General features: G+C 45.6%; 2 protein-coding genes across 7 annotated transcripts; both read left to right on the top strand.

Annotated features, from left to right (window-relative positions):
- Nucleotides 1-1,079: 1,079 nt before the first annotated feature.
- Nucleotides 1,080-15,601, top strand: LOC310768715 (digestive cysteine proteinase 2-like). Its single transcript, XM_083627406.1, has 11 exons — nt 1,080-1,175; nt 2,912-2,983; nt 4,550-4,642; nt 5,668-5,840; nt 7,376-7,616; nt 8,389-8,590; nt 8,717-8,910; nt 9,858-9,949; nt 11,272-11,433; nt 13,182-13,371; nt 14,799-15,601. The coding sequence occupies exons 1-11, from the start codon at nt 1,133-1,135 to the stop codon at nt 14,984-14,986; spliced, it is 1,650 nt and encodes a 549-aa protein (XP_083483532.1). The 5' UTR covers nt 1,080-1,132; the 3' UTR covers nt 14,987-15,601.
- Nucleotides 15,602-16,293: 692 nt separating this feature from the next.
- Nucleotides 16,294-27,565, top strand: LOC310768888 (veficolin-1-like). Of its 6 annotated transcripts, none has more exons than XM_083627780.1 (9): nt 16,294-16,488; nt 18,345-18,485; nt 19,626-19,679; nt 21,537-21,581; nt 22,765-22,898; nt 24,791-24,920; nt 25,205-25,339; nt 25,974-26,772; nt 27,032-27,565. In XM_083627780.1, exons 1-8 carry the CDS (start codon nt 16,389-16,391, stop codon nt 26,219-26,221), a joined length of 987 nt encoding a protein of 328 aa, XP_083483906.1. In that variant the 5' UTR covers nt 16,294-16,388; the 3' UTR covers nt 26,222-26,772; nt 27,032-27,565. The 6 variants fall into 6 exon arrangements, with proteins under 6 accessions (XP_083483906.1, XP_083483908.1, XP_083483905.1 ...); XM_083627782.1 differs by having other exon boundaries at nt 16,307-16,488; nt 25,794-26,772; XM_083627779.1 differs by having other exon boundaries at nt 16,309-16,488; nt 22,762-22,898.
- Nucleotides 27,566-27,609: the final 44 nt, after the last annotated feature.

The raw sequence follows: 27,609 nt of genomic DNA, 5'->3' as shown, positions 1-27,609 counted from the left end.
GCATGACGCAGCTCAGATTTATTTCCAGGCGGCCTGACTGGTGATGCTCTTTGTGTGACAGACCTGTGAGTGCACATCACAGCCCTCAAGCTACTCTGGGAAGCAGCTGTCTTACCCAGGAGAGTCAACGAATGAGCCGGACTATGGCATACAATAATAAAAAATAGGCACATGTATCTTGGGATCCAGTTTTGAGTCGCCCCTGTACCAAAAAAGCTTCTTTACTCTTGATGCCAAGTTAACATGGAGGCTCCATACCAAAGCTTTCACATTTGGGCCCGTTTTAATGTTGCAATCTTATGAGTCAGAGTATTTCTGATTACGGCCTGTGACCAAAACTTAAGATAGATAAAGGTAAAGGGACCCCTGACCATTAGGTCCAGTTGTGGCCGACTCCGAGGTTGCGGCGCTCATCTCGCTTTATTGGCCGAGGGAGCTTCCGGTGTACAGCTTCCGGGTCATGTGACCAGCATGACTAAGCCGCTTCTGGCGAACCAGAGCAGCGCACGGAAACACCATTTACCTTCCTGCCAGAGTGGTACCTATTTATCTACTTGCACTTTGACGTGCTTTCGAACTGCTAGGTTGGCAGGAGCAGGGACCGAGCAACGGGAGCTCACCCCGTCGAGGGGTTTCGAACCACCGACCTTCTGATTGGCAAGTCCTAGGCTCTGTGGTTTAACCCACAGCGCCACAGGGCCTAAATGGAGTGATGCTTTCCATACCGAATTCATCTGCCTGGTATAGATTGCTGATGCCCGCCTACCAGACTGAGCTATGGAGACCACCTCTCCTTCTCCATGCTGTTGAAAGAAGTTCAAGGGCTTTGGACTCATATACTACCGCATGTCATCCTAGCTCCGGCCTCCAGATAAATTGCTTTGGCCACCATCCACCATCACATCAAACAAGCCACAGCCTAGCAGCCTGATTTGCCATTTCCTTATTGGGAGCTGTATAAATAGCCAATAGGAACTGGTGCTTTCTGCAGTGCCATTCAGAAATTCTCCAGGGTTTCTCACCTCACCCTTTGGGAGGGCCAGGCTTCAACTATTGGCTAATTGGCCGCTGCTTAATAAGGCAGCTCCTTGTTAAAGTGGCTCTGAGAAAGAGCATGTGTGGCTGAGCAGCAATGGGGATGCTGCTGATCTTCCTAGTATGGGCTGCTTTTCTTGGTAAGTTTGACTGTCTTGTTTTCTAGGCAGCTACTTTATTTTATTCTACCCTTCTGGGATATTAGGGCTAGAGGACTCTGCATAAGAACCTAGCAGATATAAGATTAATAATAACATTGATGAATCTAGTTGGAGGAGATGGAAAGATGTGCCAATTTCAGTGCTCTCTCTTTCTCTCATTTTTTAAATCTTATATTCAATATTCCACATTTCTGCCATGTTTGTTGGGTGTTCGTTTATTGAAATCCTCATGGAAATTTATCAGTGTTCTAGTGCTAATTTTTCCTAATAAATACATTTTATTAGGCAGCAGCTGCACTTTGGAACTCCCTGCCTGTTGAGATCAAGCAGGCACCTTCTCCGTACTCTTTTTCAGCATCTGCTAAAAATATTCTTGTTTAGACAGTCTGCCCAGATGCTTAGGAAGTTAAGGTTATTTTAATCGGTTTTAGTATTTTAACTTTTGTATGTTTTAAAATACTGTTGTAGACAAAGGATCTCTCCTGTGTTAATTATACCCAGGTGGTTTCTTTAAAGTTAAGTGTTCTTTTACATTGAATTCATTGCATAATGATTATTAGCAAAAACCTTGGAGAGGGTATGGAGCAACTTCCCAAGGAGGAAAGGGCTTAATGTTTGGGGTGGAGAGAGGAGAGTTGGTGATGGACGTATAAAATTATGCATGGTGTGGCAAAAGCGAACAGCAAGAGGTAGTAGCAGTAGTTTTGAACTAGGGCCTTTCAGAGTAAGATTCAGATCCCTGCTCAACTCACTGTGTTGCTGGGAGGATAAAATGGGAAGGGGCCGAACTACATATACCACTTTGAATTTGTTGGAGGAAAGGTGGGATATAGCCGTTATAATAAACAAATAAATTGAGAGGTATCTCTGTCTCTCGTTATACTAAATTCCAGAGTCATCGAAGGAAATTGAATGGTGGGCTTTTCTTTTTTTTTCTTTTTTTGTCTTCTAAGTTTTTTATTTATATTTTTCAAATTTATACATTTCATTAGTTTTACAATCAATGTAACATTTCAAAATTTGACTTCCTTCCCCTCTTTCTGCAGTTCCTTAAATTTATTTTTTAATAACTTTGGCATATCCAAATTCATTTAATAGGGGGAGATTCAGGACAGCCAAAAAGGAACACAAATCAAAATTGAACTATGGAATTAGCTATCTTAAGGTGCGGTGATGGCCAAGAAATAGGATGGCTTTAAAAGGTGATGAGACAAATGCATGGAGCCTAAGGCTATTAGCGGCTGCTAGCCATGATGGCTGTGGACTACCTCCAATGTCTGAGGTGAAATGTCTCTGAATACCAGTTTCTGGGGAACATGAGTCTGATACTGATCCTGCACTCATTTGCTGCTTGTGGGCTTCCCATAAGCATTTGGTTGGCTTAGAGGCCGAAGCAACGTTTTGTGTGTTGTTTTTTGAGGAGGCTGGATCCCCTCAATGTTCAGAGGGCAGCACTCTGACTCCTCGCAAGTCACATGCACAATGTCAGGATGTCAAGTTGGGGTCCCTCAGTCCTCCTGAGAAACTGGTGCCTCTGCTGGTTGGCCACACTGAAAACAGGATACTGCTCCTGGTTGGGGCTTTGGTCTGATCCAGCCAGCCTCTTCTTATATTCTTATGACGCACTGAACACAATTTCCTTTGTGGGCAAGTGCCATTCTCTACATTAACCAAATCTGACCGAATCCTTTTGTCGTCTTTGTTTTGCATTTCAGTGGTTGACTGCACACCTCCACACAAACGTCTGCAGGTGCTTCCCAGGTTTGGGGGTGCCTATCATATAACAGGTAATGAACATCTTCACTGCCCTTGGATGCTTCAGGGGGAAATCATTTGTAGAGACTAGGCAGAGATGAGAGACTGTGTTGCGGGGCAGAGTATGCAACACTTCAGGTGATAATGGAAAGGGATAATTTATTGGTCTTTTCTACACCTCTCCCCTCCCAATTTCTAAAGCAGAGATGGGAAGCCAACGGCATTCCAGATATTGTTGGACTCTTAACTCCCAGCACCCTTGACCCTTGGCCATGCTGGCTTGGAGCTGAAGGGAGCTGGAGTCCAGCAACATCTGGAGGGCCACAGGTTCCCCATCCCTGTTTTAAAGAACTGCATCTTCCCATTTAAGAGGTATGCTCACTAGAAGCAGGGCAGAAGATGATCCACTCCTTAATTTCTGTATTAAAAATGGTTTGTGGCGACAGGAAGCACAGAGCTGGTTTCTGATTAAAGCTTATGCTGACGGATCGCATTAATTAATTGAAGCTTGCAGCCCCAAATGTGGAGAGCGGTGTCCTCAGAATAGGACCATCTGGCAGCATAGAGGCACACCTGGAGAATTTGCAGGCTTAGTGCAAACACAGAAACAAATAAATCTCAAAGCAAGTTGGAACAAAAAAGGCTCTCTTGGGCATCTGTGAAATTACCTTTCGAAAAAATAAGCAGCCATCTATCAGTCACTGCCTTTGTGCGTTAATTCATTACTTTAACTTTTTATCAGCCTTCTGTTCTTTCTAGGTATGATTTGCCAACTGACAGATGTCCACTGGAATAATGTTTATCTCTTTGTATTGCACTCATTTTTCTCAATCTTATGTAAATGCAGCACTCTTGGAGCTAGATTATTTGTGATAAGTACAGTGCCCATATCTCAGAGATGCCTCATTATGGAGGTGGCTCTGTGTGCAGAGGGCGTTTCCTTCCATTTTTATTGCAAGGCTGGGGAACCTCTGGCCCTCCAGATGTTACTACACTACAACTCCCATCACCCCTGACTATTGCTCATGTAATAGCCAACCATCTCTGGAGAGTCACTGGTTCCCTACCCTTGGTGTCAGGAGCCGGAGTCAAGGGCAGGTTAGCAATGAAACACCCAGTGTCTGTGAAGTTAACTCTTTATTCAAAGGGCAGGCCTAGTGATCACAGCAACTCTTCCCAGTAGGTCTTGCCCCCAATGAGGCAGTTGCAAGGACTAAAGTTCCCTGCCTTCCCACTGCTCCTTAAGGCTCTTCCCCAGGGTCCTTCCCCAGCAATTTGAGGCTTCTTCATCTTGTCTCTCTTTGCTCTGCCCTCTTCATTCCTTTCCATGTTCTGGGAGACCAGGGAGGAGGGGAGCTGGTCATAGCAAGAGGGGGAGATTCCTTGGCTTCTTCAGCAGCCTGCCCCCACTCCTCTCCAGCCTCCAATTCTGAACTGCTCTCTGCCACAGACTCTTCCTGCTCACTAAACACTGTTACCTCTTCAGCTTCAGACCACCTCCTCCTCCCAGTCTGCTCCCTCTCCACCCTCTGACCACACATCATCATCATCCCTTCTTTACTCTGGCTAAGCAGCTGTTGCCATTTGGCTTCATTCAGGGATCCTGAAACTGCCTTATGCTGAAATAGAAGAGCCCTTCGAAGCCTGGTTCAATGAGACGGAAGGGAAAAGCCGTATCCAGTATTATCACGGTAAGAGACGTCTGGTATTCACTGGAAGCCCAGTGAAAACATCTGTTTCATGAACATATCCATCTGGATTGGGAACAGTTTTAGATGCCTTACACCAGGTCACATTATTTATCTGTTAAGCCTCATAGTGTTTACTCCAGGGATGGCGGATGAGCCCTCCAGATGTCGCTGGACCACAACTCTGATCATCCTTCCCATCCAAGCTGGGGCTGATGGGGGTTGGATTCCAATAACATCTGGAGGACCACAGGACCCCCACAATAGGCCTGCTTACTCTGACTGGCAGCAGCTCTCCAGCGTCTCAGGCGGTAGTATTTCCCATTGCCTGCTTTAATACGATGAAAATGATGGCTTGTATCCAAAGAAGCACTTAAGTCTATGTACACATTATACCTTTAAAAAATAGTCAAACTACATTCCTTCTCTCAAAGATACCAATAGAGTCCCAACGACAACTGGAGGGCTGCTGGTTCTCCACCCCTGAGTTATATAAACACAAGATAGGAATAATAATAGCAGAAACCTGGAATGTGCTCCTTAAGCCACTCCAGAGACTGTCCCAAGGGGAAGATAGTGCTGTGAAGAGGCTATCCCTTCCTTCAAAGCCAAAGAGGTGGTCAATGAGACCTGTTCTATGTCGCTGGAGGTCAGGGTTGGATCCAGTTTTCAGGTGGGCCAAGAGCAACATGCTCTTTCATACATTTGTACGAGAGGTTACTTGGGTTGGTGGCAGGTGGCAACAGCACCACAGCCAGTGCAGAGCAGCTTGGGAATCGGCGTGTTTTTACATGAGCAGAATGTATCCTTTTATTTAAAATGCATCTCTGGGTTATTTGTGGGGCATAGGAATTCATTCATATTTTTTTTCCAAAATATAGTCCGCCCCCCCCCCCAAGGTCTGAGGGACATTGGACCGGCCCCCTGCTGAAAAAGTTTGCTGACCCCTGATCTAATGAAATAAGAATTAGATGTAGTTTCTGAGGCAGATATTGGTGTAATGAATGCTTCTTTCCTTGCTTCTCCAGGCCAGGTGATCACTTACCAGTTTAGCTTTGTAAAACCTTTTGGGGCCAGCTTCAAGGTAACTCCAGAAACCACGGAAACCGAGGCCAACATCAAGGAGTGCTTCCAGATCAATGGAACATTGGAGAATCCCATTAGGCCTCAAAGTGTCTTTCCTAACCTATCTGAATTCCAGGTGAGTCCCTCAAGCTCCTGCTTCCAATCATCTCAGTTCAGACATCACACCAAACTGTGCATTATGTTAACCATAGTTATAAGCTCATGCCATGGTTTGAGTTTCCAGACACACAAGTGAACTATGCTTTAGAGTTCCTGATCTGCTTTTCTGTCCCATGCACTCAGTTTTGTCTGTTCACCCCTGTCTCCACGATTCAACAACTCTTTGCAGAGCAAAATGGTTTGCCAGTGGACTGTGAATTCAGACATAATGGTAAACAACGGTCAGCCCAAAAGTTGGCTTGGCTTGCAAACCTGAGGTTTGATATCCTGATTTGGAAACCCCTCATAAACTACACTTTGAGAACTGGTATGGTTTTAGACATACCGTAACACTATACCATGGTTTGATGTTGTACCCGAATGCAGCCAATATGCTGTGAAGTGCATTTTGAGGATTTCGAAAGCTGGATTTCAGAGTTGGGGTTGGAAGCTTTATGCACTGTAACTAACCAAGAAACCTAATTTCTTTTAGAGATGAAGAGCTTTAGCCAGCAGTAGCCTTGCTCCTGAACAGAGTCTGGTTGCTGGTGTGCTTTACTCTGTCTTAACTTAAGCTGAGGTATTTTATGCCAGCTTCCCATATATAGACTTGCTCCTTACACCCTTAGAGTAGGGGTGGGCATTTGTTTTTCCTGTTAAGCCTTCATTTCTTCAGGAACAATCTATTGGGAGCTGCATGCTGGTGGAGGGTTGGGCCATAGCAAAAGTGGGCAGGTCACCTCTGCTTTCTCACTTTCTGGCTCCCTCTGCACCATACATTTAAACAGTATCATATAACTTTGAACAGCCCCCTCCAAAATCCTGGAAACATTGGTTTAGGGTGCTGAGAGTTGTTGGGAGATTCCTATTCCCCTCACAGTTCTACAATTCCCCAAGTGGTTTAACATCTTATCCTTTTTCCCAGGAAGCTCTAGTTAAGAGTGCTGTGGGGGGGCGGGCGGAGAGAGAATTATGGTGAAAAACTAGGAAATGCTACTGAACTACAACTTCCACGGTCCTCGGTGACTGACCATGCTTGCTGGGGCCGGTGAGCAGGACCAGCCTACCCATGAGGTGAGGTGAGGTAGTCAGGTTAGGTGGCAGATCTGGCCTCATCTGCTTCCATTTGCTTTCTCCTCCTCCTCCTCCTCCTCCTCCTCCTCCTCCTCCTCCTCCTCCTCCTCCTCCTATGTGCCCTGCTACTTCCTTTGCCACTACCATGGCCTCTGTGCCTGGCTGTAGTGGAGGGGGAGGAGGAGGAGGCTGGGCGCAGAGGAAGTGTTGATGGTGACAAGGGGGCACAATTTCTGTTTTGCCTGAAGTGCCAAAACGTCCTGGGCTGACATTGCTGATGGAAGTTACAGTTCAGCAACATCTGGAGGGCCAAGGGTTCTCCATGCCTGTTTCAAAAGCTCTTGTTTGCTGCACATCAGTGGTATTTTCGAACCTGCCCTTCCCAGCCTCTCACTGAGAATCTTACTCTTTCCTGCTCTCTCCCACTCCAAACTCCAGACTGTTCTGCAGGAAAACTACAATGGACAGCCCTGCGCAGTCCTGGAGAGTACGTCATATTGGGGCAAGAAGAAGAACATCTACAGGTTCTGGGTTGCAGATGCTTCCCCTGAGCCTGTCCCAGTGCACTATGAGATGAGGGGCTTCAACACTCTCCTGGGCTCCCACTACGACAAGTATGAGATAGACTACACCAGCTTTTCCCGCAGATTCCCCTCTGACGTCTTTGATCTCCCTGGTGGTATGTTCAGTGCAGAGCTGTCCTCTTGCATAGAGAGCCTCCTGTTTCTCCTTCTCCTCAACTACAAGGGTGCATGTTGCAGCTGTGGTAGTGTCTAGCGCAGGGATAACCAATGTTGTGCCTTTCAGATACTGGGGACTCCAACTCCTATCATCCCTGACCACTGGCTGGGCCTGATGGGAGTTGGAGTCCAATGACGTCCTGAGAGCACCATTTTGTCTAATGCTACACTCTTTCTCTCTCTCTCTCTCTCTCTATATATATATATATATATATATTTGTTATATTTATTCCCTGCCCTTCATCAGCAGGTTCCAGGGTGGCATACAACAATTTAAAATTCCGATTAAATATGTCAAAACGAATTACAATCACAGGGTGGGTCCTTTAAATGCACATCTCGGGTGTCATCTCAACTTGCCAGCTAACCATGGAGAAGCTATGCCTGTTGAATCTCTGCCTACTCTGGATTCTATTAAAGGCACTGAGATTCTGTCAGGAAAAACAGCAATATTAGTTTCAGCCCCAAGTACCAAGTACGGTTAACAACTTCCAGACAGCAGTGATGTGGTAGCATTAAAGAAACATCACAGGGCAAACTAAATCAGAATAAATCTGCTGGTATTGTGCTGTTGTTGTGTAAAGAAAATCTTGCAGACTACAGCCACAATAAAATACCAGTCTGGACTGCAGCCCAAAGCAAGCAAATAAGAACTGAAGGGGAATAAACTGTATCTTATTTTGACTTTTGGTCATGCTTTCTGTCTCATAGGTTTAAAATGCACACATTGGCCAGGTGTAGGACCGGAGCATAGGATCTTGGCCAATCCCATGCAAGAATTTGTTGGGGGAGCCGGGGAAGTAGGCCGAGACCACGAGCACCTATTCCATCACTACAAGGGGAAATTCAGAAAGACCTACAAGAGTGAGGAGGAGATGGAGCACAGAAAGCACAACTTCATCCACAACATGAGGTACACAAAATGTGGAAGAAAAAATTGTGCAGTTGGAAACTGATAATTTGCAGCTGGAAAATGGGAAAGAGGGAAATCAGATATGCCAGGCATATATATGTGCTTTTCATTATTATTGTTTTCCAGATACGTCCACTCCAAGAACAGGGCCAACCTCTCCTACAAACTGGCTGTGAACCACTTGGCTGATCATACACCAGAGGAGATGGCGGTGATGAGGGGGAGGCTAAAGACCGGTGAACCCAACCAGGGCTGGCCCTTCCCTGCCCAAAGCTATGACAACCTCACCCTGCCAGAGACTCTGGATTGGCGGCTTTATGGTGATCATAAAGCCCTCCTTTTGGAATTGAAATTTGGAAAGAATGCTTATAGTAACAGTTCAAGGGGGGGAGGAGTCCAAACTGAAATAGGACATCTGCAAAATTTAATTGCAAAGAATTATCCAATGCAACACTAAGGAAGTAACATTCCCTGTGAAAACCCACTCTTTAAAGCTGAATCAGAGCAAACGTCAATTTGGGTTTTCCGTGGATTGGCGTTTGCTCCGATTGAGCTTTAAAGGGTGAGTTTTCACAGGGAAGGCTGTGGAAGAAAATAAAGGGCGCTCAGACATGGAGCTTTAAAAGGCGGATGTGCCTGGAAAAAACAGGGGAAAGGTTATTATGGATAAGCCCTGAGTGCAATTTTATCCTCTCTATTTGTCCCGTTTATTCCCACACTGCTCCCCTAAATCTGTCCTTTGGGGGTTCCCCCCAATCCTTTAGAGCAGATGGGGGGGGACACGAAGCACTTATGAGTGCTGCATTGTATACAAGCCAAAATGTATACAAGATTAAATAGAACACAAGTGTATATTTCAAAAGGATTTCACTAAAGTGAACAAGAAAAGGGAGGGGAAGATAGGACTCTACAATATATTGAAAGCTTTTGAAAGTAAATCAAATAATAATTTAACTAACCTAAACAAACCTGACTTCAAAACAGCATAAAACTGAAATATATTTCAATTAGCCCTACTTTTTTCTCTCCCCCTTCCCCCTATATTAAATAATGGGAAGTAGCAAGTGAGGGGCAAGGTGGTGGGAAGTTTGGCATGGTGGAAATATGCCAGTGGAGCCAATCCTGTGCTCTTGTGTGTGGATTTGCACCATGCCAACTTCATGCAGCAGCGACTTGGGCTTTAAAATAATAATAATAATATGACATTGTGGTTGAGATCTGTTTCTCTGTAATTTTTGTCCCCATTTCTCTCTGCCTACCAATGAAGGTGCTGTGACCCCAGTCAAAGACCAGGCCGTGTGTGGTTCCTGCTGGAGTTTTGCTACGACAGGAACACTGGAAGGCGCCCTCTTTCTCAAGGTGAGAACCTGGGCGCTTGACTGTGTCTTGAGGCTTCCTTGATTCCTCAGAGCTCTGCACAGCATCTACCGGTACTTAAAGAACATGGCCTTGCTTCCCCCAAAGAATCCTAGAACTGTAGTTGGCTAAGCGTTCTAGGAATTGTAGCCCAGTGCGGGATAAACTAGAGTTAAACACATTATTATTGATTGATTGATTGATTGATTGAATTTATATACTGCCCTATATCCGGGGGTCTCAGGGCGGTTCACAGAAGAAAATCAAGATATAAAACCACAAAATACATAATAAAAATGAAAACAACAACCCAATAGCCCCCCCCCCAACATTTTAAAAGGGCATAGGATGTAAATCAGATCAACCAAAGGCCTGGTTAAAAAGGAACGTTTTTGCCCGGCACCTAAGGGTGTATAATGAAGGTGCCAGGCGAACTTCCCTGGGGAGAGCGCTCCATAAACAGGGAGCCACTGCAGAGAAGGCCCATTCTCGTGTTGCCACCCTCTGAATCTCCACTTGGTATAGATGTCACTAAAATTGTGAACCTGTTCTGGGACCATACCTCTTCTCTTCATCCTGGGAAGTATAGTTTAAGGGTGCTGAGGGTTGTTAGGACATTCCTGTTCCTCTCACAGAGCAGCAATTCCCAGAGCTCTCTGGGAAGAGTAACTGATTTTTAAACTACTCTGGGAACTGTAGCTCTGTGAGGGCAATAGGTGCCTCTTAACAACTCCCAGCTCCCTTAACAAGCCAAAGTTCCCAGGATTCTTTGGGGGAAGCCGTGACTGCTTAAAGTTGTATGATACCGCGTTACATGTATAGTGCAGAATGAGACCTTAGACGTTTTGGTCCCTGGCTTTTCATGCCGTCAGGCTGCAGAGTGGGAGACCAGAAGGGCTATTCCTCAGCTGAGAGACCTGCTGCCTTGGGCATTCCACAGCTGGCCATTGTAACTTTAAAAGCTGCCACCTACGCATGTTTGGTTTTCCCCCCTTCCACACCATTCCCTTTTTCTTTGACTTGTAAGCTGCTCTGGAAACCCTTTTGGCGAAAAAGTAGAGTAAAAGAAAAATGCCTTAATGGAGGGCTCCCCCAAACTTCCACTGGTCCCATGCCTAGGGTCTAAGCAGTTTTCTGTTTGCCCCATCGGTTTCCCAGGGAATATCTGCTCTTTAGGGGCAAATATCAATCTGTGGGGAAACCCGGTGGATGCTTGCTCCGTTTCAGTGAGTGGTAAAGATCTGGTTTCCCCGGAGGAAAGCAGTGGGACAAGGGGAATTCTGGATGAGTCCTAACTAAATAAATATCCCATCTTTTCCGTACAGACGGGAGTTCTCACTCCACTGTCACAGCAAGTCTTAATCGATTGTTCCTGGGGCTTTGGAAACCATGCCTGTGATGGGGGTGAGGAACGGCATGCCTACGAGTGGATTATGAAGCATGGTGGGATTGCCAGCACAGAGTCCTATGGGCCGTACCAGGGTCAGGTGAGTGCAGAATGACCACCTGGAGCAACCAGAGGGTGGCATTCCTCTTGGGCAAACTTCCAGGAGCCATGTGCCTTACCTTTGCATAGCCATGCAAAGGTCAGAGGTTTCTATGCATCCTCCATCTAGGCAAGCAGAAGGCATCATCAGTTTGATGACACATTCCAGCAGGGCAAAAGCACCTGAGCTTGGAGCAAATCCAGGGAGAGTCCCAGGGGCCAGACAGAAGGGAACGGGGGCCACATTTGCCTCCCCCACCCTGAGATTCCCTACCCTTACAATAGTGATGCCCACTGCTTCCTTCTTAAATGCTATTGCATTTGAGATAATTTGAAGAGGGGACAGTGGGCTGCTGTCGTCAACATCTTTGATCCCTTTAGAAAAAGGAATGTCTCAATAAGACAAATATGTGAATCATCCAGGTATACTCATCAGAGAGGCAGGGCTGGTTGTGGTTCTCAGCTGGGTGGGCTTGCCAGTGCGTAGGGTGAAAAATTGCCCTCAGGAGTATAGGAATGTTCAGGGAGGCAGGAGAGGATATATTGTTTAATATATCCTTCCCAACTTGTGTTAACAAGTTCTATAATTTAGCAGAGTAACAGTGCCCTTTTTGAACTTGTACAGCAGATACGTCTCTTCCAGGCTTGTATAAGCCTCTAAAATACGTTTCTTGGCAAATTCCCCTTTATTCCCTCATAAAAAGATCAGACACAACAGTCCTGTATAAAAGTATAAAAGAGTTTACTCACACACATTCTGTTCAGACGGATCCCAGAAGGCAGACTTATGTTACAAAATATATACACCTGGAATCTATCCCATAAGGAGATAGTTACTTTGTCCTCTCTTGGCTAGAAGCCAAGAGAGCATCTCAGGCTGATAAGATGTTGCTTCTTCGACAAATGGAGTCAGAGAGAGATGTGGCTGCCTCCCCTGTGCTGTTTTGTTACCTGCCATGCCCACCTCTGTTCACATGTAGAGGAAGTCTGTCCCAGCCCAGGAGGAAACAGGAAGTTCCAACTGGCTGGTCCAGACATCCCCTTTTATGTCCACTCTAGGAATGTTATATTTGACTCTGTGTTTCACATCCCACAAGGAGTTACTAGGAATTGGCATTCTTTAAATTACCCAAAACAGCTCACCAAGACTTTATTGAAGGATACAATGCAGCAATGCAGCTTCAGGGGGCAGGGCAATTTTTCACCAGGACCACAGCAGGAGAGGAAAGGGTTAAATTCCCTGCTCTGCATTTGTTGCAATCCAGGCCAGTCGTCTCCCCTGCCAATCAGCTGCTACTTGCATGTTAAGAATACAAGAGGAGCCCTGTGGAATCGGACCAAAAGCAAATCTAATCCAGCATCCTCTTTCCTAGAGTTTCCAACCAGGCTCCTGTAGGAAGCCCACAAAACAGGGCAGGAGAACAATGGCTCCCTGCAAGATATAAATGATGAATACAGATGTGCACCAAGTTTGGCTCTTAGATTCCAACGCCCCATATACTTCCAAGCATATTTTTGTGTTCATAAGGGCTAGAACATGGAAGATATGGTTTTCAGGAAGCTGAATGCTGCAACCTGTGGCTTTCCTGCTCTTTTGTGGTGGCGTTCTGCACAAACAGCTCGTCGTGTACCTTGCACAAATTGCAGCCCAAAAGCAGGGAGTGCGCACAGAGTCGCAGGCTTGTATCTGAGGCTGGAATAGTTTTCTTACAGTGAAACTGGGGTGTGTGTCTGCTTTCCCTTTACCAGAATGGCTACTGTCATTACAACCAATCCGAGCTGATTGCAACTCTCTCTGGCTATGTCCGTGTGGCCTCTGAAAACACCACTGCCCTGAAGGCTGCTCTTTACAAGCATGGCCCTGTGGCCGTGAACATTGACGCCTCCCACAAGTCCTTTGCCTTCTACTCCAGTGGCATCTACTATGAGCCAAACTGCGGTGAGTCTAATGTCACTCCTTAGTTCAAAGCCTCTATGGTGGGATGGGAATTTTATGGATGTGTCAACTTTATAGGCAGGGGTCACAATGGAAATTCTCTTGCACCACCAGTCACCATTTAAGGCACGGATGGGGAGCCTGTGGCCCTCCAGGTGTCATTGGACTCCAGCTCCCGCCAGCGTGGTCAGTGGTCAGGGATGAAGAGGGTTGTAGTCCAACAACATCTGCAGAGCCATAGGGTCATACCTGCTATGGTGCTTAGAGCTGTCAAGTCAGGAGCATCCCAGACCCTGAGACTTCAGAACCCAATTCTGAGATCAGGAGTGGCTCCTGGTGATGTCATGGAGATGGGACTTGGTGATGTCACAGGGCGGGCCCTGGTGATTCTTCCTCTGCACTCCTTCTTACCACTAAGCCCTGGAGATGGAAGTTAATTGGGACAGGGGAAGAGGGAGCTGTGGATGGCAGACTCCTAGAGAGTCCATGCAGTCATTTGCAGCTGACTTCTGCCAGGCTGAAGCTTACAAGCTGCACACATAGTCTTCTTAATGAAAAAATATTTTTTAAAAGCATTCTTGCCCGCCTAAATAGTCAAGCCCTCTCCCCAGCACCTGGAGTGGGGCAAGCAAACATGGAGACTTCAGGTCAGCTCTGGAGGTCTGTCAGCATAAAATCAACAATAAAATGATCTCCTTAAAAACAAGTACAAAATGCATCACAGATCAATCATTAAATCAGCTTAGTGCATGGACATAGTTGGATCACCCATCAGGGAAAGTCTGGGTAAACAGATGAGTTTTAAGCAGGTGCTTAAATGCCAATAATGTAGATAGTTGCTTGCCTGATGTTCACTAGAAGTGCATTCCAGAGGACAGATTTTACCACACTAAAGGCCCTGGAAGAGGGAGGAAAGGATCTGTCAATCTTGGTTCTCTCAGTTCTGCATTTTTTTCCAATCTTAAATTTAGTTGACCACTTTTTGCAGCAACATGAGATTTTATTTTTTTAATCCTTATGAAAATTCATTGTTATTAATATTATTCTTATTATATATTTATACTCAACATTTTATCCTGGCTCAGTTGGCATTTTTGTGCACATTTATCCTAATACAAACAGTTTTATATGCAGTTTTGACTAATGCACACATTTCTGCAAGCAAACCTTCCCTAATATATGCATTTAAAAAAAAAAAACACTGGTTGGTTGGAGAACTGCATTTCAGAATTCCAGTAAGTGCAAATTTTGAGTGATATCTGCATTTCAAATCACAGAATGTTTCAGAAAGCACAAATTTGATAGATTTGGTTTTAAATGCATACTTACTCTGATTTCTCCTCCACCCCTGGTCTTGGTGTACACAAGGAAAGCTTGGGGAGCTGTGGCAGTAGGTGGTGAATTGATTCCTGGTCCGTCTTTTCTTCCAGGAAACAAGAGCATGGAGTTAGACCATGCGGTCCTAGCTGTGGGATATGGGGACCTCGAAGGGGAGAGCTACTGGCTCATCAAGAACTCTTGGTCCACATATTGGGGCAATGATGGCTACATCCTCATGTCGATGAAGGACAACAACTGTGGGGTGGCAACAGCTCCCACCTACCCAGTCCTGGCCTAAGGGGGAAGCACTGGCAAGAAGGATCATGCCAGTCAACGTACAACAGCCCTTATCTGGAGCGACCTCTTCTGAACCGCATGTTGTCGAAACACCTAATCTAGAAATTGGGAACCTGGGTTTGGGTGGTGATCATGCCACAACACATTCCTCCAAGTCAAAGTCCTGAACTGGAAGACATTTGTTCACCGACACAGTTCTGCATCTCTATGGCTGCGTACACACCATACATTTAAAACTCATTTAAAGCACATTCCACCTCTACTAAATCCTGGGAACTGTGATTTCCCCTCACAGAGCTATAGTTCCCTTCAGTCTTAACGAACTACAACTTCAAGGGTTCTTGAGCAGGGAGGTGGAGAGAATTGTGCTTCAAATGTGTATGCAGCCATAATTTAAGACTTCAGTCTGATTCCTGTATTTTTTAAAACATATGTCTCCATATTTACTGATTAGTGTAACCCACACTGTTCAATACTACACCAAACCATATTGCTGTAACAGTCTTTTGACATACTTCCTTTCCCCCCAATCACTGAGCGGCAAGGATATTGGGAGGGGGTATATTTGACCATATATAACTTGGCATGTGAATAAATTATGCGCAGCAGACAAGCATTCATGGCTGGGCTGGAATTATTTACTCTCCTGATGCCTCCTAAGATATTAACAGAGTGCATATAAAAATACACAACTTGTTTAGTGAAATTGAAACATCACAGATGTTTCCTATTGTTCAAACATACACATTTCTCTGCAAGACTACACTCAGGAGAAGCTGCTCCTGTCTGCCTATAACAAAAGCCAGCTCTGCATAGTACGTATTGGCTAGAAGCAGAGAAGTCAAGAATTCATCTCTTTCCCACACACCCCAGCTGCCTTCCTGACGGTTGTGATACTTCATTTCAAAAACTTGGTTTTTTAAGTATATGTTTCTTCTTAAGATCTAACTTAATTTATACATGGCATTTTGAAATGAAAAATAGCCTTTTGAGACAGCCCATATAGCAGCTCCAGATGCAGTTCTTGGGAAATTCCCTAGAGGAAATTCTGAAATACCCTTTTGGTTTATCAAAAAAGCATGACTTTGGCAGAGAGAAAGCAAAAAACAGACATTTCCTGTGGGAATTTTGCTGATAAGAGAGTATTTCACAAGTAAGTGTTTTCAAAGCTATAAGGGTTTCCTTGGAGGGTCCTCAAGTGGTGCAAACTTGCCAACTTACACTTAGTTTTTCCATTGTGATAGGCAGACCCAGGAACACTGATTGATTACGCAACTGAGAGGACTTTGGTATTCTCCGCCTCGTTCCGCCTGCTTGCGCAATGGAAAGCATTTAAGGGACAAAGCAGTCCTAGCTTTAAAAAGTGGCTGGATGAGCACCGGAGGCGGCTGCCAAAGGACAAGATGGCAACCTGGATGAGCCTTTTCTTAACTCAGTTGACCTTCATTGCTGCATCTATAAAGGGCGGCTTGGCAGAGGAGACAGAAACTAGCTGCTGTGCACGTGAGTGTGACTTGGAAGGGGGCAAGAGGTGTTTGTGGAAATGGCAAATACTCAGCACTAGCCTTCATCGGGCTCTTCTGTGATGACAGAAGCTGCCTTAAACCAAGACAGACCATTGGTCCATCTAGCTCAGTCTTGTTTTCAAAGATGCTCTATGGGGGCTCAGGCAAGGAGTCTCTCCTAGCCCCACCTGGAAATGCTGGAGACTGAACCTGGGACCTTTTGCATGCAAAGCAGGTGCTGTCCCACTGAGCTACATTCTTTCCTTAGCTGATTTATCTGAGGACTCAACGGGGTGATTTCCATCCCCATCAGGCTCTCTGTATAGACAGCAGTGTGTGTGTGCGCGCGCACACACACAGCACTGCCAAAATGAGTGAGAGAAAGGAAATAAACTTTGCTTGGTGGTGGATGGATCAGATTCTTGAGCTGGGGGTTAGCTACCCCTTTACCTCTCCAGAGTGACTAGCCAGCAACCAGTCTTGCTAACATGGTTCAGAATCCTTGTCTCCAGAGCATCTTTAATTCCTTTGTTTTGCATGGGCACAGCCCTGATGCTAGAATGCTGCAGGCTGAGGTCTGGCACATCCTTAATTGCCCTGGGTGGGGCTAGCTAAGATGCACTGGCTGTGCCCAGTGAGTCACCAGGATCTACCCACTGGGCATATCTAGAAGTGTCCCTAATTTCATCTGTCACACACTGAAGGGTATGATCTCGACAAGGCTTGTTTGACATATCAGAGTTCATTTGCAGTGACTTCGCCGAAATTAAAAATAGCACTGCCTGTCAATTGCCCTGTAGCTGAGGCAGTAGTGTTATGGTCAGCTGACAAGCTTTTGGGATGGAATTGATGAGCCCTCATAAATAAAAATTATGTTATTACCTGTACTTCACCCTGAGATCCTAGGGTAGGTTGCTACCATTTAAAACACAGCATAGAATCAGAGAATTGTAGGGGTGGAATTCCAAAACCCAGGATGCACAAACAGATAATTCCAAGATATTGTGTCTGAAAGATACCAACACAGTAAACAGTGTTTTTAAAAAAAGGAAGTTACCAAAAAAATACAATCATTAAAAGAGGTTGGATCCTGAAAATATGCTTCTCCCATGTGAAAGTTGCCTCTCTAGCATTCCCCCAAAGCTGTGTAGTGAATACAGCTCTGTGGGGAGAGAGTTCTACAACTTGGGGGCTGTGACATCATGCCTTCTCCTGGGCAGCCACCCCTCAGCTTTTGAGGGCGGTGGAACAAGCAAGAGGGGACTCTCTGCTGATCTTAAACACTCGGGGAGGTCTGTAGTGAAGAAGGCGGTCTTTCAGGTATTTGTGGCCTGATTCGTTTAGGGCTTTAAACGCTAGCACCTTGCATTGGTCCTGTAAAGCAAAAGCATCTAGCCTGAAAATGAATTTCAGTGCATAGGTACAGCCAGGGAGACCTGCACCTGAATAACAAAGAGATGCTGTATTAGGCAACACCCCCTCACCAGTCCTGCCTTGCACCTTCCTTGAGAGCTTTGGCCTGGCTGAAAAGTGTACTTCAAGATAAGTACCCATTGGCCTGGATCAAGAGGGATCTGTGAACATGTGTACAAAGTAGCTACACTACAAAGGTACAAGTCGCATTCATTGCTCTGCCCACCCCTGAAATGTGGCCCCTAGCAGGTTAACTTGAAGGGAAAGTAGCTCTCAAATTGTGCTGGAGTGTAGGGGCAGTTCTGACCTTGAATGGCTCCTGATCTTGAATGCACAGCATCCTGCCAGGAAACAGAAAATGTTGCCTTGTGACCGTCAAGTTCTCAGAAAGCTGTGGCCCTAGAACCCTGTTTGAATCACTGCACCATTCTTGTTTTCCAGAGCTAAAAGGACTGTCTGAGTGTGGGCCAGACAAGAAATTCTTTTTCCAAGGCCAGCCTGGGACTCCCGGGATCCCTGGCATACCAGGAACAATAGGATCACCTGGAGCTAAGGGAGATCCTGGCCCTCCGGGGCCCCCTGGTAAGACGACCCCATCAATATCCAGGTGGAGAAGGCCATTCTCCCTTGCATGTCCCAATTGCCGTGTTGCTGTTGTTGTCTGCATTTCTATCCCACCTCTTTCTCCAAGGTGCTAAAGGTGACATCCCTATTTCTCCCCCACCTCATTTAATCCCCATATTAACCTTGTGAAATAAATTAGGCTGAGAGGCACTGACTGCCCCCAAGGTCACCCAGTGGGCATGGTGAAATGGGTATTTGAACTCTGGTCGCCCGGGTTCTAGATTGGCACTCCAACCACTAAACCTCACAGATATAGAACCAGCTGGACTCTTCTGTCGTTTATGCTTAGCACTGTCACCATCAAAAGTAGCACCCCTCAAATGATGGGGCACACCAGTTAGACTAAACGCTTCTGTAGCGATAATTTCCCCTTTCCAGAATTTCTTGCTTCAAAATGAACTCAGAAGGGCTCATCTCAGTGTGGGGTTGTTGGGTGGCCAATGCTGTGCCCTCCTGATCTTGTTTGACTCCCAACTCCGATATGCATGGAGATAATGCATCTCTGCTGGGAGGGGATTCCAACAGTTAGGGAGCCGTGACTGAGAAGGCCCTGCTATGAGTCACTGTGACACGAGCCACAGTTAAAGGTGGAACCAGTGCTTTTTTTCTGGGGGTACACAGGGGTACGCATACCCCTAAACATTTTGTGAATCTAAGTTTGGCCTCATTGAGGGGCAGTATTTCAATAGGAGTAGGAAAATGAGAGTACCCCGAAACATTTTTTTAGAAAACAGCACTGGGTGGAACTATTAGCAGGGCAGATCTCAAAACTAGGACTGGTATATTCCTGGGAGAGGTGCTACTTCAAGTATGCTGGCCCCCAATTAATCTAGGGCTTTTTCATTCCTGCTGATCTTTATATGAGCTACTATTTAAGAACTGATGCCTGAGTTTGCTTTCCACCCCCCTCTTCCTTCCTCCCTCCTGTTTTCCTTTTGTGTCGCCTCTTTTAGGGTGTGAGCTGAGCCTGTGAGCAGAGACTGTGTTGTTTTAGCTGATTGTGTGAAAGCTGCTCTGGGAGACTTTTCAACTGAAGAGCAGGTTTAAAATGCTCCACTTAAATACCGTACAGAGATAAAACCCTTCTCTTTCATTCAGGTGAGAAGGGCTCCACTGGAGAGCATGGAAAAGCTGGACCCAAAGGAGACAAAGGTACAAGAGGCATTTCTTCAAATTCTGTGGATAGGATGTTAAGTGTAGGATAGGCCCTGGTTTGTTTTTTTGTTTACAAAATTGATAGTGGTTGTGTGTGTGCACACGCCCTTGATTAGGACTGCAGCACAAGGTGGAGAGGGATTTAACCCTTCACCATAACCATGGTTCTAGTCTGCATTGGACTTGCTGTTTTTTTCTTTGGTATAAATGGGAATTTCACTCCCCATGCAGACAGCAAGAACAGGGAGAGAGATCCAGATCAGGACTGTCAAGGGGTTCAAGAACCTTGACAGAACCTGAGAAGAGCCTGTCAGGTCAGGCCAATGGCCCATCTAGTCCAGCACCCTGTTCTCTCAGTGGCCACCAAGGTGCTTGTGGGAAACCCAGTGGCTTCTGGGAACTGCCATTCAAAAGCATCACTGCTTCTAAAGTGATGGACTGGCCAAGTTATCATCAGCTCAATGCTAGGTTTAAGATAGATTTTAAAAAAGAGAGTTTTGCAGACCAGAGATCACAATTCGAAAGGGATTTATTAGGTTCCAAGGTTAAAATTATTTCTAAAATGTACAAATTATTACTTGAGTGGGAGACAAAGGAGGAGTTGGTCAAGTCATCTATGATTAGTTGGGCTAGGGATGTGGGACACAATATTGATTTAAACTTATGGGAACATCTATGGCCAAACAACTTGAAATTTCCTTCATGCTATACTTTAAAGGAAAACAATCTAAAGATGGTTCACAGGTGGTACCTGGCACCAAATAGGTTGGCAAAGATGTTTAAATCACAGAGTGATAAATGCTGGAAGTGTAAAAAAACACAAAAAAAGTAGGAACAAGTTACCACATGTGGTGGTCTTACAGTGTGATTAAAGAATATTGGGAAACAATTTATAACGAGCTCAAAAAAATGTTTACAAGATCCTTCCCTTCCTCCTGGGCATAACAACATCTGAAGCCCCAAAGAACCAAATGAGTCTGTTGCCATATGCTACCACTGCTGCTCAGATTTTACTGGCACAAAAGTGGAAAACGGACGCAGCGCCAACAAAAGATGAGTGGCATCACAAATTGTTGGAGTTGGCGGCTATTCTACAAATAGTATAAGAAATAGAGATGACAAAAAACTTAAGAAGAATGGAAGTTATATATAGAATATATGAAAAATCATTATAACAAGATAGTTAACCTAGCAGGGTGTGAGTAGTTATAGCAGCGTAAGTTATAACAAGAGGTAAAGAGAAGAAGAATGAAATATTTAGATAAACAAGAAGACGAGGTGGAGAAAGGATTAGAATTTGGCCAATCTTCTTTTAAAGCCTTCCAGCCCTGTGGTGATCCCAATCTAAACTGTTCACAGCCCTGCAGTTATTTACTAAAGAAAGTGGGTGCAGCAGGATCCACTAGCACACAAGGACCAATCACGTGCTGAACATCACATCTTGTTTTTAAGATTCTTTTCGCATGTGAACTTGTTTTTATATCTGGAACCGTTTTTTAATTGTTGTTATTGTTTGTGCTTTTGCTGTGAAATTGCTTTGAGATACCTTACAGGAAGCGATTCATAAATGGCAGGAAATAAATAAATGGGCTGGCATTTGCAGGTGACACTAAGCCAAACCATGGTTTAGCCAAACACGTGAACGTGTTGTTTCTCAGGAGAAGATTGTGCCTCCCTGCTCCTTTAAACACAGCACAGCACAACCGCTAAGCCAAGGTCTGGCTTAGCATGTGGTCTGAAGCCAGGGTTGTGGTTAAACTCTTTCCTTTACTGCATTTGAAGTGAGTGCTAGCTACATGTGACCCTCACGCTGACCTCACTAACCAAAGGCTATTTGTTTTCCACCCCCTACAGGAGAAGCTTGTGCTTCGGACTGCGGAGGCAGCTCCCAGCAACAAGGTAGCGCCTTTCCTCATCCAAGCCACGCTTATGCCCTATCTGCACAATGCATTTAAAGCAGGATCACACCACCATAAACAGAATCCTGAAACTGTAGTTTGCTCAAGGTGCTGAAAGGAGACCCCTATTCCCCTCAGAGAGCTACAGTTTCCAGAGTTCCCTGGGAAGATGGGTTTGTTGCTAAACCACTCTGAGAATTGTAGCTCTGTGAGGGGAACAGGGGCCCCTAACAACAACAATAGTAATTGCTGATTGACTTGTCCATACATCTTTCTGGTTGTTGTTTTTTGCTTGTTTTGCTATGCTTCCCCAGTGCCACATTGCAGGGGCACTCTTGAACTGAAGCTCAACAAAACCAGTACAGAAAATAAACCAGAACATTCACAGAATTGGTACTGAAAGCAGGATCCTGTTTTACTGCCCTGATCCCATCATGAATGTAAATCACCATTAATTGACAATAAAAGTATGTAAGGAAGGACTTTGTGCCCAAGGCTCTGGGAAGCTTAACAGAAAATACTGGGCTGTAGGAACAAATAGTCAGACCTGGGATAAGGCAGTTTCCTACATTCCTAATTTGTGCACAGGCTTTGCATGTGAAAAGTCCCAGGTTCAGTCCCTGACATCTCCAGGTAAGCCTGGAAAAGACTTTTTCCAGAAAAGAGCATATGCTAGTCACTGTACGTAGATCAGCCTCCAACAACCTGGTGCCTTTCAAATGTTTTGACTACTGCTCCTGTCATCTCTGATCATACATATGCCATGGTGGCAGAGGCTGATGGGAGTTGGTCCATCTGGTGGGCACCAGGTTGGAGATGGGTGATGTAGAAAATACTAAACTACATGGACCAATGGTTTGATTTGCTTCAAAGAATTCTGGGCACTGTAGTTGACCCCTTGCAGAGTAACAATTGCCAGCAGCCCTTAACAGAAGACAGTGCCCAGAATTATTTGAAGGAAATCATGTGCTTTGAATGTGCTGCAAGGTAGAGTGTGTACGCAGCCTAGGTGTGCATACATGCATGCCTACCCACACAATCCATATAGTGGCAATTAGCCTTTGAGATTACAAGATAGCAGCTATTCACATTTCTTCAGTGGGAGTTAAGCACAAGTCAGTGAGAGGCATCTGCTCATCAGATGGCTTGTCGGCCTGACATAAATCTCCTTGTTTTTTGAGAAGGCCCAAGAGCCAAGAACTGCAAAGAGCTTCTAGACCAGGGCGAGACCCTAAGTGGGTGGTACACCATCTTCCCCACAGCTAAGAAATCACTGGCTGTCTTCTGCGACATGGAGACTGATGGAGGAGGCTGGCTGGTGAGTCTTGCTGCCCCTGTGCAACCTGCCTGATAGCTCTAAAACAGGCATCCCCAAACTCGGCTCTCCAGCTGTTTTGGGACAACTCCCATCATCCCTAGCTAACAGTGGGAGTCAGTGTGGTGTAGTGGTTAAGAGAGGTGGACTCGCAATCTGGTGAACCGGGTTCGCGTCCCCGCTCCTCCACATGCAGCTTCTGGGTGACCTTGGGCTAGTCACACTTCTCTGAAGTCTCTCAGCCTCACTCACCTCACAGGGTGTTTGTTGTGGGGGAGGAAGGGAAAGGAGAATGTTAGCCGCCTTGAGACTCCTTCGGGTAGTGATAAAGCGGGATATCAAATCCAAACTCTTCTTCTTCTTCTAATAGGACCCGTGGTCAAGGATGATGGGAATTGTAGTCCCAAAACAGCTGGTGGGCCGAGTTCGGGGGTGCCTGCTCTAAAACAAGCCCTCCAAATGTTGCTGGACTACAAATATAACGAATACAACGAAATATAGTCATCAACGAATATAATGAAAGTAGTCATCAACAATAAATAGAGCATCTTGATGTACACAAATTGAAACAATCTCCACATAAACCATAAGATCTAAAAAACAAAGATACAAAATATATCAAAAACAGCAACAAACCCCCCACAACAACCCCCCTAAACAATATCTCAGCCCAAGAGTCTGTTCTTAGCTTTTTGAAGCTGGAGTCAGTCAGGGCCCCACTCTCCCAGGCCAAGTGGAAAAGGTCTTCTAGGACTCACAACCAAGGTGGGTCCTGACTGTTGGCTACGCTGGCTGGGGCTGATGGGAATTGGAGTCCAATAACACCTGGAAGGCCACAGATGCCCCATCCCTGCTCTAGAAAGAAGACTGTGGCCATGGTGCTCACACTGTGCCTGAGGAATCTATGTCATTTCCATTGGGCACCTAGAACAATTCTGGCAATAGATGCTTGTTAAACATGAACAGCGGTAAAACTGTATGGCATCTCACTATACTGAATACAATAAGATGGGTCACTGGGGATTAAATTGGTCTTCTTTCATCACTGGCCAAAAAGATGTTACAGAAAAAGCTGGGTTTTTTGTTGGTACAGTGGTACCTCGGGTTAAGTACTTAATTCGTTCCGGAGGTCCATTCTTAACCTGAAACTGTTCTTAACCTGAAGCACCACTTTAGCTAATGGGGCCTCCCACTGCCGCCGGAGCACAATTTCTGTTCTCATCCTGAAGCAAAGTTCTTAACCCGAGGTACTATTTCTGGGTTAGCGGAGTCTGTAACCTGAAGCGTATGTAACCCGAGGTACCACTGTATTGTTATTGTAGTTAAGGGTTGAGTGATTCTGGAGATTAAGCCCATTCCTGTCACGAATGAAGGTCACCAATAGCTGCCCTCCTCCATGTGCATCTACCTTACACTACATAGGAGGTCTACAGAGATATTCATGGATGGAACTCAAATTCCAAACTGTGAGCTCTAGGGTGGGAACAGGAAATCTCCAGCCCAGGGACCGTCGCACATCCCATTCACTGCCTAAGGTGAAATATGAATGTGCCACCATGTCCCTCCCCCTTACCTGAAAAGCTGAAGAGACAAGATCTCTCCTGAAAGCAGCACTACGGCTTCCACCACCAAGGCGGCTGCTTCACCTTGCCTCTTTGCCAGGCTGCCTCTACTCTAGCCTGAAGGCCAAATGTGGCCTTCCGCGCCTCTCCATTTGGCATTCAGAACTGTCCCCGAGCCACACCTACCCACCAGCACTAATAACAATACAAAATGAACACCTGAGGCAGAGACCTTTTCATCCATCTAGAAAGGCTTGTAAAAGAAAAAAAAAGGCTTCGTTTGTTTCTGAAAAGTACGGTTTCAAGAGAAAGCTTGGCCTGTCATCTTCCCAGGTGTTCCAGAGGAGACAGGATGGATCAGTAGATTTCTACCGTGGCTGGGAATCCTACAAGAGGGGGTTTGGAAACCGAGCATCTGAGTTCTGGCTGGGCAACGACAACATCCATGTTCTCACTAGTTCGGGTAAGGCAGTTTTTGTGTCTCCAGTTGATGACTGGAGTATAGAACTTATGTGCCTTAGCATCTCCTGAGAGAAGAACCCATATTTACCAAAAGGCTCCCTTTTGCTACAGGTATTCCTGTCCTCTCTCGACTCTGACAACTCTATCCGGGTGCTTCCAGACTGACTATGGGGTGGGATTCAATCACATCCTAGCAAATTCGGGTTGCATAATAATAGATGATTGGGAGGGCTTGTGCAACAAACCCACTTCATGCTTCCAGTGACTTTTTGTGTTTCTGATTAGGGACACACCAACTGAGGGTTGATGCCGAGGACTTTGCCAAAGTCAAAACTTTTGCCCTGTATACAAGCTTCAAAGTCCTGAGTGAAAATGACAACTACACATTGACCCTGGGCTCTTACTCCAGTGGTGACATGGGTGAGTTACTGGGAGAACCACACTGGGTCTACTCAGCTAGTAAAATGGGCAAGTTCTTTCATCAATGGTCAAACATCTATCACGTTTATGCAAATTATTTTGACCTAGATACCATATTCCATAACAGTTTATCCTCCAGTGCTATGTAAGACTGCATCTAAGCTATTGGTTCTACCTCCGACCCATGTCTCAGTAGTTTTGTGTATATAATCAGAGTCTCTGTCACTCCCTCTTAATAATGAGCTCAGCAAAGGTGGATCAAGGGGAACATGACCGGTTCAGTTGCACGGGGCACAGAGCTTTTGGGGCACTGCAGCAGGCACCATAACTATGAAGTCCAATGGAAGGCAAGAGGTGTAGGGGGCGGATTTTGGTGATCACCAGATGCCTTGAAATGTTAAAAAATAGAAAACTGAGGAGAGGTTGCATTGGCCTGTTACAATTTATTTTATAGTCCCCCAGAGGGAGGCGTGGCTGGCTACCTGGGACCCCGAAATAGAAGCACTCCTGTTACAGAATGAGGATGTACTGCAACAATTTGTTGCAGATCCCACCTGTGCCTTGTATAAAAAAGAAGTCTTCCTTATGTATGCCAAGTAAATTCATGACCTGCCTTTACATTCCACCTCCCCAGGAGATTCTTTATCTGTGCACGACAACATGCCATTTTCAACGCGGGACAAAGATAATGACAACAGTGTCTCCAGCTGCGCAGAAGTCTACACGGGTGCATGGTGGTATGGGGACTGTCATCATTCTAACCTCAATGGGCTCTATCTCAAAGGCGAACACAGCTCTTATGCCAATGGCATCAACTGGGCTGCTGGGAAGGGTTATCATTACTCTTATAAATATGTGGACATGAAAATAAGACCAGAGTAGCTGGCGAAGAAAAGATCTAGTGTAGGCTGGGTGCTTTACAGCAGAGGGCCTGGGCACTACTTTAGCTTCAATCTCTCGTGCATTCTCCAATTTTAACCTGTGAGGCAGCCTGAATTAGGAGACATCTCCACAAAGCTGACACCTGACTTATCCTCCTTGCCCCAGTCTTGATCCAATAAGGTTATCCATAAGGACTAGGGGAGCAGGCACCTTCTGTAGCCTTAAGTCAGGGATAGGGAAGGTGTGACTCTCCAGATGTGGTTGGGATTCCAAACTCCCTCCTATCAGCCTCAGCCAGCAGTCAAGGATGGTGGTTGTAGTCTAGTGACAGCTGGAGGGCCATAGTTTCCTCATTCCAGTCCTGCCAAACAATCTTTAACTGTAAACAAGCACACATAGTCCTACTTTATATTAGCTCCTGAATCTACCCCTTCGGCAGAACAGCCCTTCCCCATGCATCCAATAGCTGATGTAGGTGGAAGATTTGGATACAAGAACTTGATTTAAAGTAGGCCACGTTACTGAGGATCTTGGTACAAGAAACTACAGTGGTACCTCTGGATACGAACAGGATCCGTTCCGGAGCCCCGTTCGCATCCAGAAGCAAGCGTAACTAGTGATGGCACATCTGCGCACATGCGTGTCGCTTTTCGCCGCTTCTGTGCATGCGCACATCATTTTGAGCGTCTGCACATGCGCAAGCGGCGAAACCCGGAAGTAACGCGCTCCATTACTTCCAGGTTGCCGCGGAGCGCAACTCGAGCGCGCTCAACCCGAAGCGCATTCAACCCGAGGTATGACTGTATACAGATTGTGGTCAATGCACTGACGGCTATTTCTGATAACTCATAGCAGGCCAGCCTGAGGTAGAACTGGTATAGTTGTGTGCTCACACACATATTAACACAGTCTTAATAAGGGCCTATCTCCTATGTTCCTTCACCACTTAACAAATCCAAACTTAAAAGTCATGACTTCATATGGAAAATGAGACATAGAGTCATACCTCTGTATTGCAACCAGCCTGTATCTAGATATCCCCTACATCCCTACGCAGGATAGAAGCTGCCTTCAAGAGCTCTTACAGGCTCAACCCTGTCAGTGCAAGGTCCACAAACAATAAATGCTGACTATTTGGCAATTCAGAATGTATATCGCTTCTCAGGTTTGACTTTTGGCTGGAGAATGCCTTAGAATTTTTGCAGCCAGCTTGACAGAAGCAGTTATGGGGAGAGCTGTTGCTTTCGGGGACTGTTGTAGCTCTTAATTATTAATATTATTTGTATGAGTATGTTAGCCTGCTGAACCTGTATATGAAAAACAAATTAACAGATTTTAAGCAGACATGGTAAAATCTCTAGAACTCTCTTTTCAAAGATGATGATTCT

The sequence above is a fragment of the Podarcis filfolensis genome (genome assembly GCF_964270895.1).
Source record: "Podarcis filfolensis genome assembly, chromosome: 8".
NCBI lineage: Eukaryota > Metazoa > Chordata > Lepidosauria > Squamata > Lacertidae > Podarcis > Podarcis filfolensis.
Note: the sequence above shows the minus strand (reverse complement) of the source record. Positions and strands in the feature narration are given on the sequence as shown.

Bases quoted from the DNA above. Each gene is read 5' to 3' on its own strand.
- LOC310768715 (XM_083627406.1), top strand. From the start codon at position 1,133: ATGGGGATGCTGCTGATCTTCCTAGTATGGGCTGCTTTTCTTG. The intron at 7,617-8,388 runs GTATGTTCAGTG...TCTGTCTCATAG, and splicing joins CGTCTTTGATCTCCCTGGTG to GTTTAAAATGCACACATTGG. The intron at 13,372-14,798 runs GTGAGTCTAATG...CTTTTCTTCCAG, and splicing joins CTACTATGAGCCAAACTGCG to GAAACAAGAGCATGGAGTTA.
- LOC310768888 (XM_083627779.1), top strand. From the start codon at position 16,389: ATGGCAACCTGGATGAGCCTTTTCTTAACTCAGTTGACCTTCATTGCT. The intron at 19,680-21,536 runs GTACAAGAGGCA...CACCCCCTACAG, and splicing joins TGGACCCAAAGGAGACAAAG to GAGAAGCTTGTGCTTCGGAC. The intron at 24,921-25,204 runs GTAAGGCAGTTT...GTTTCTGATTAG, and splicing joins CCATGTTCTCACTAGTTCGG to GGACACACCAACTGAGGGTT.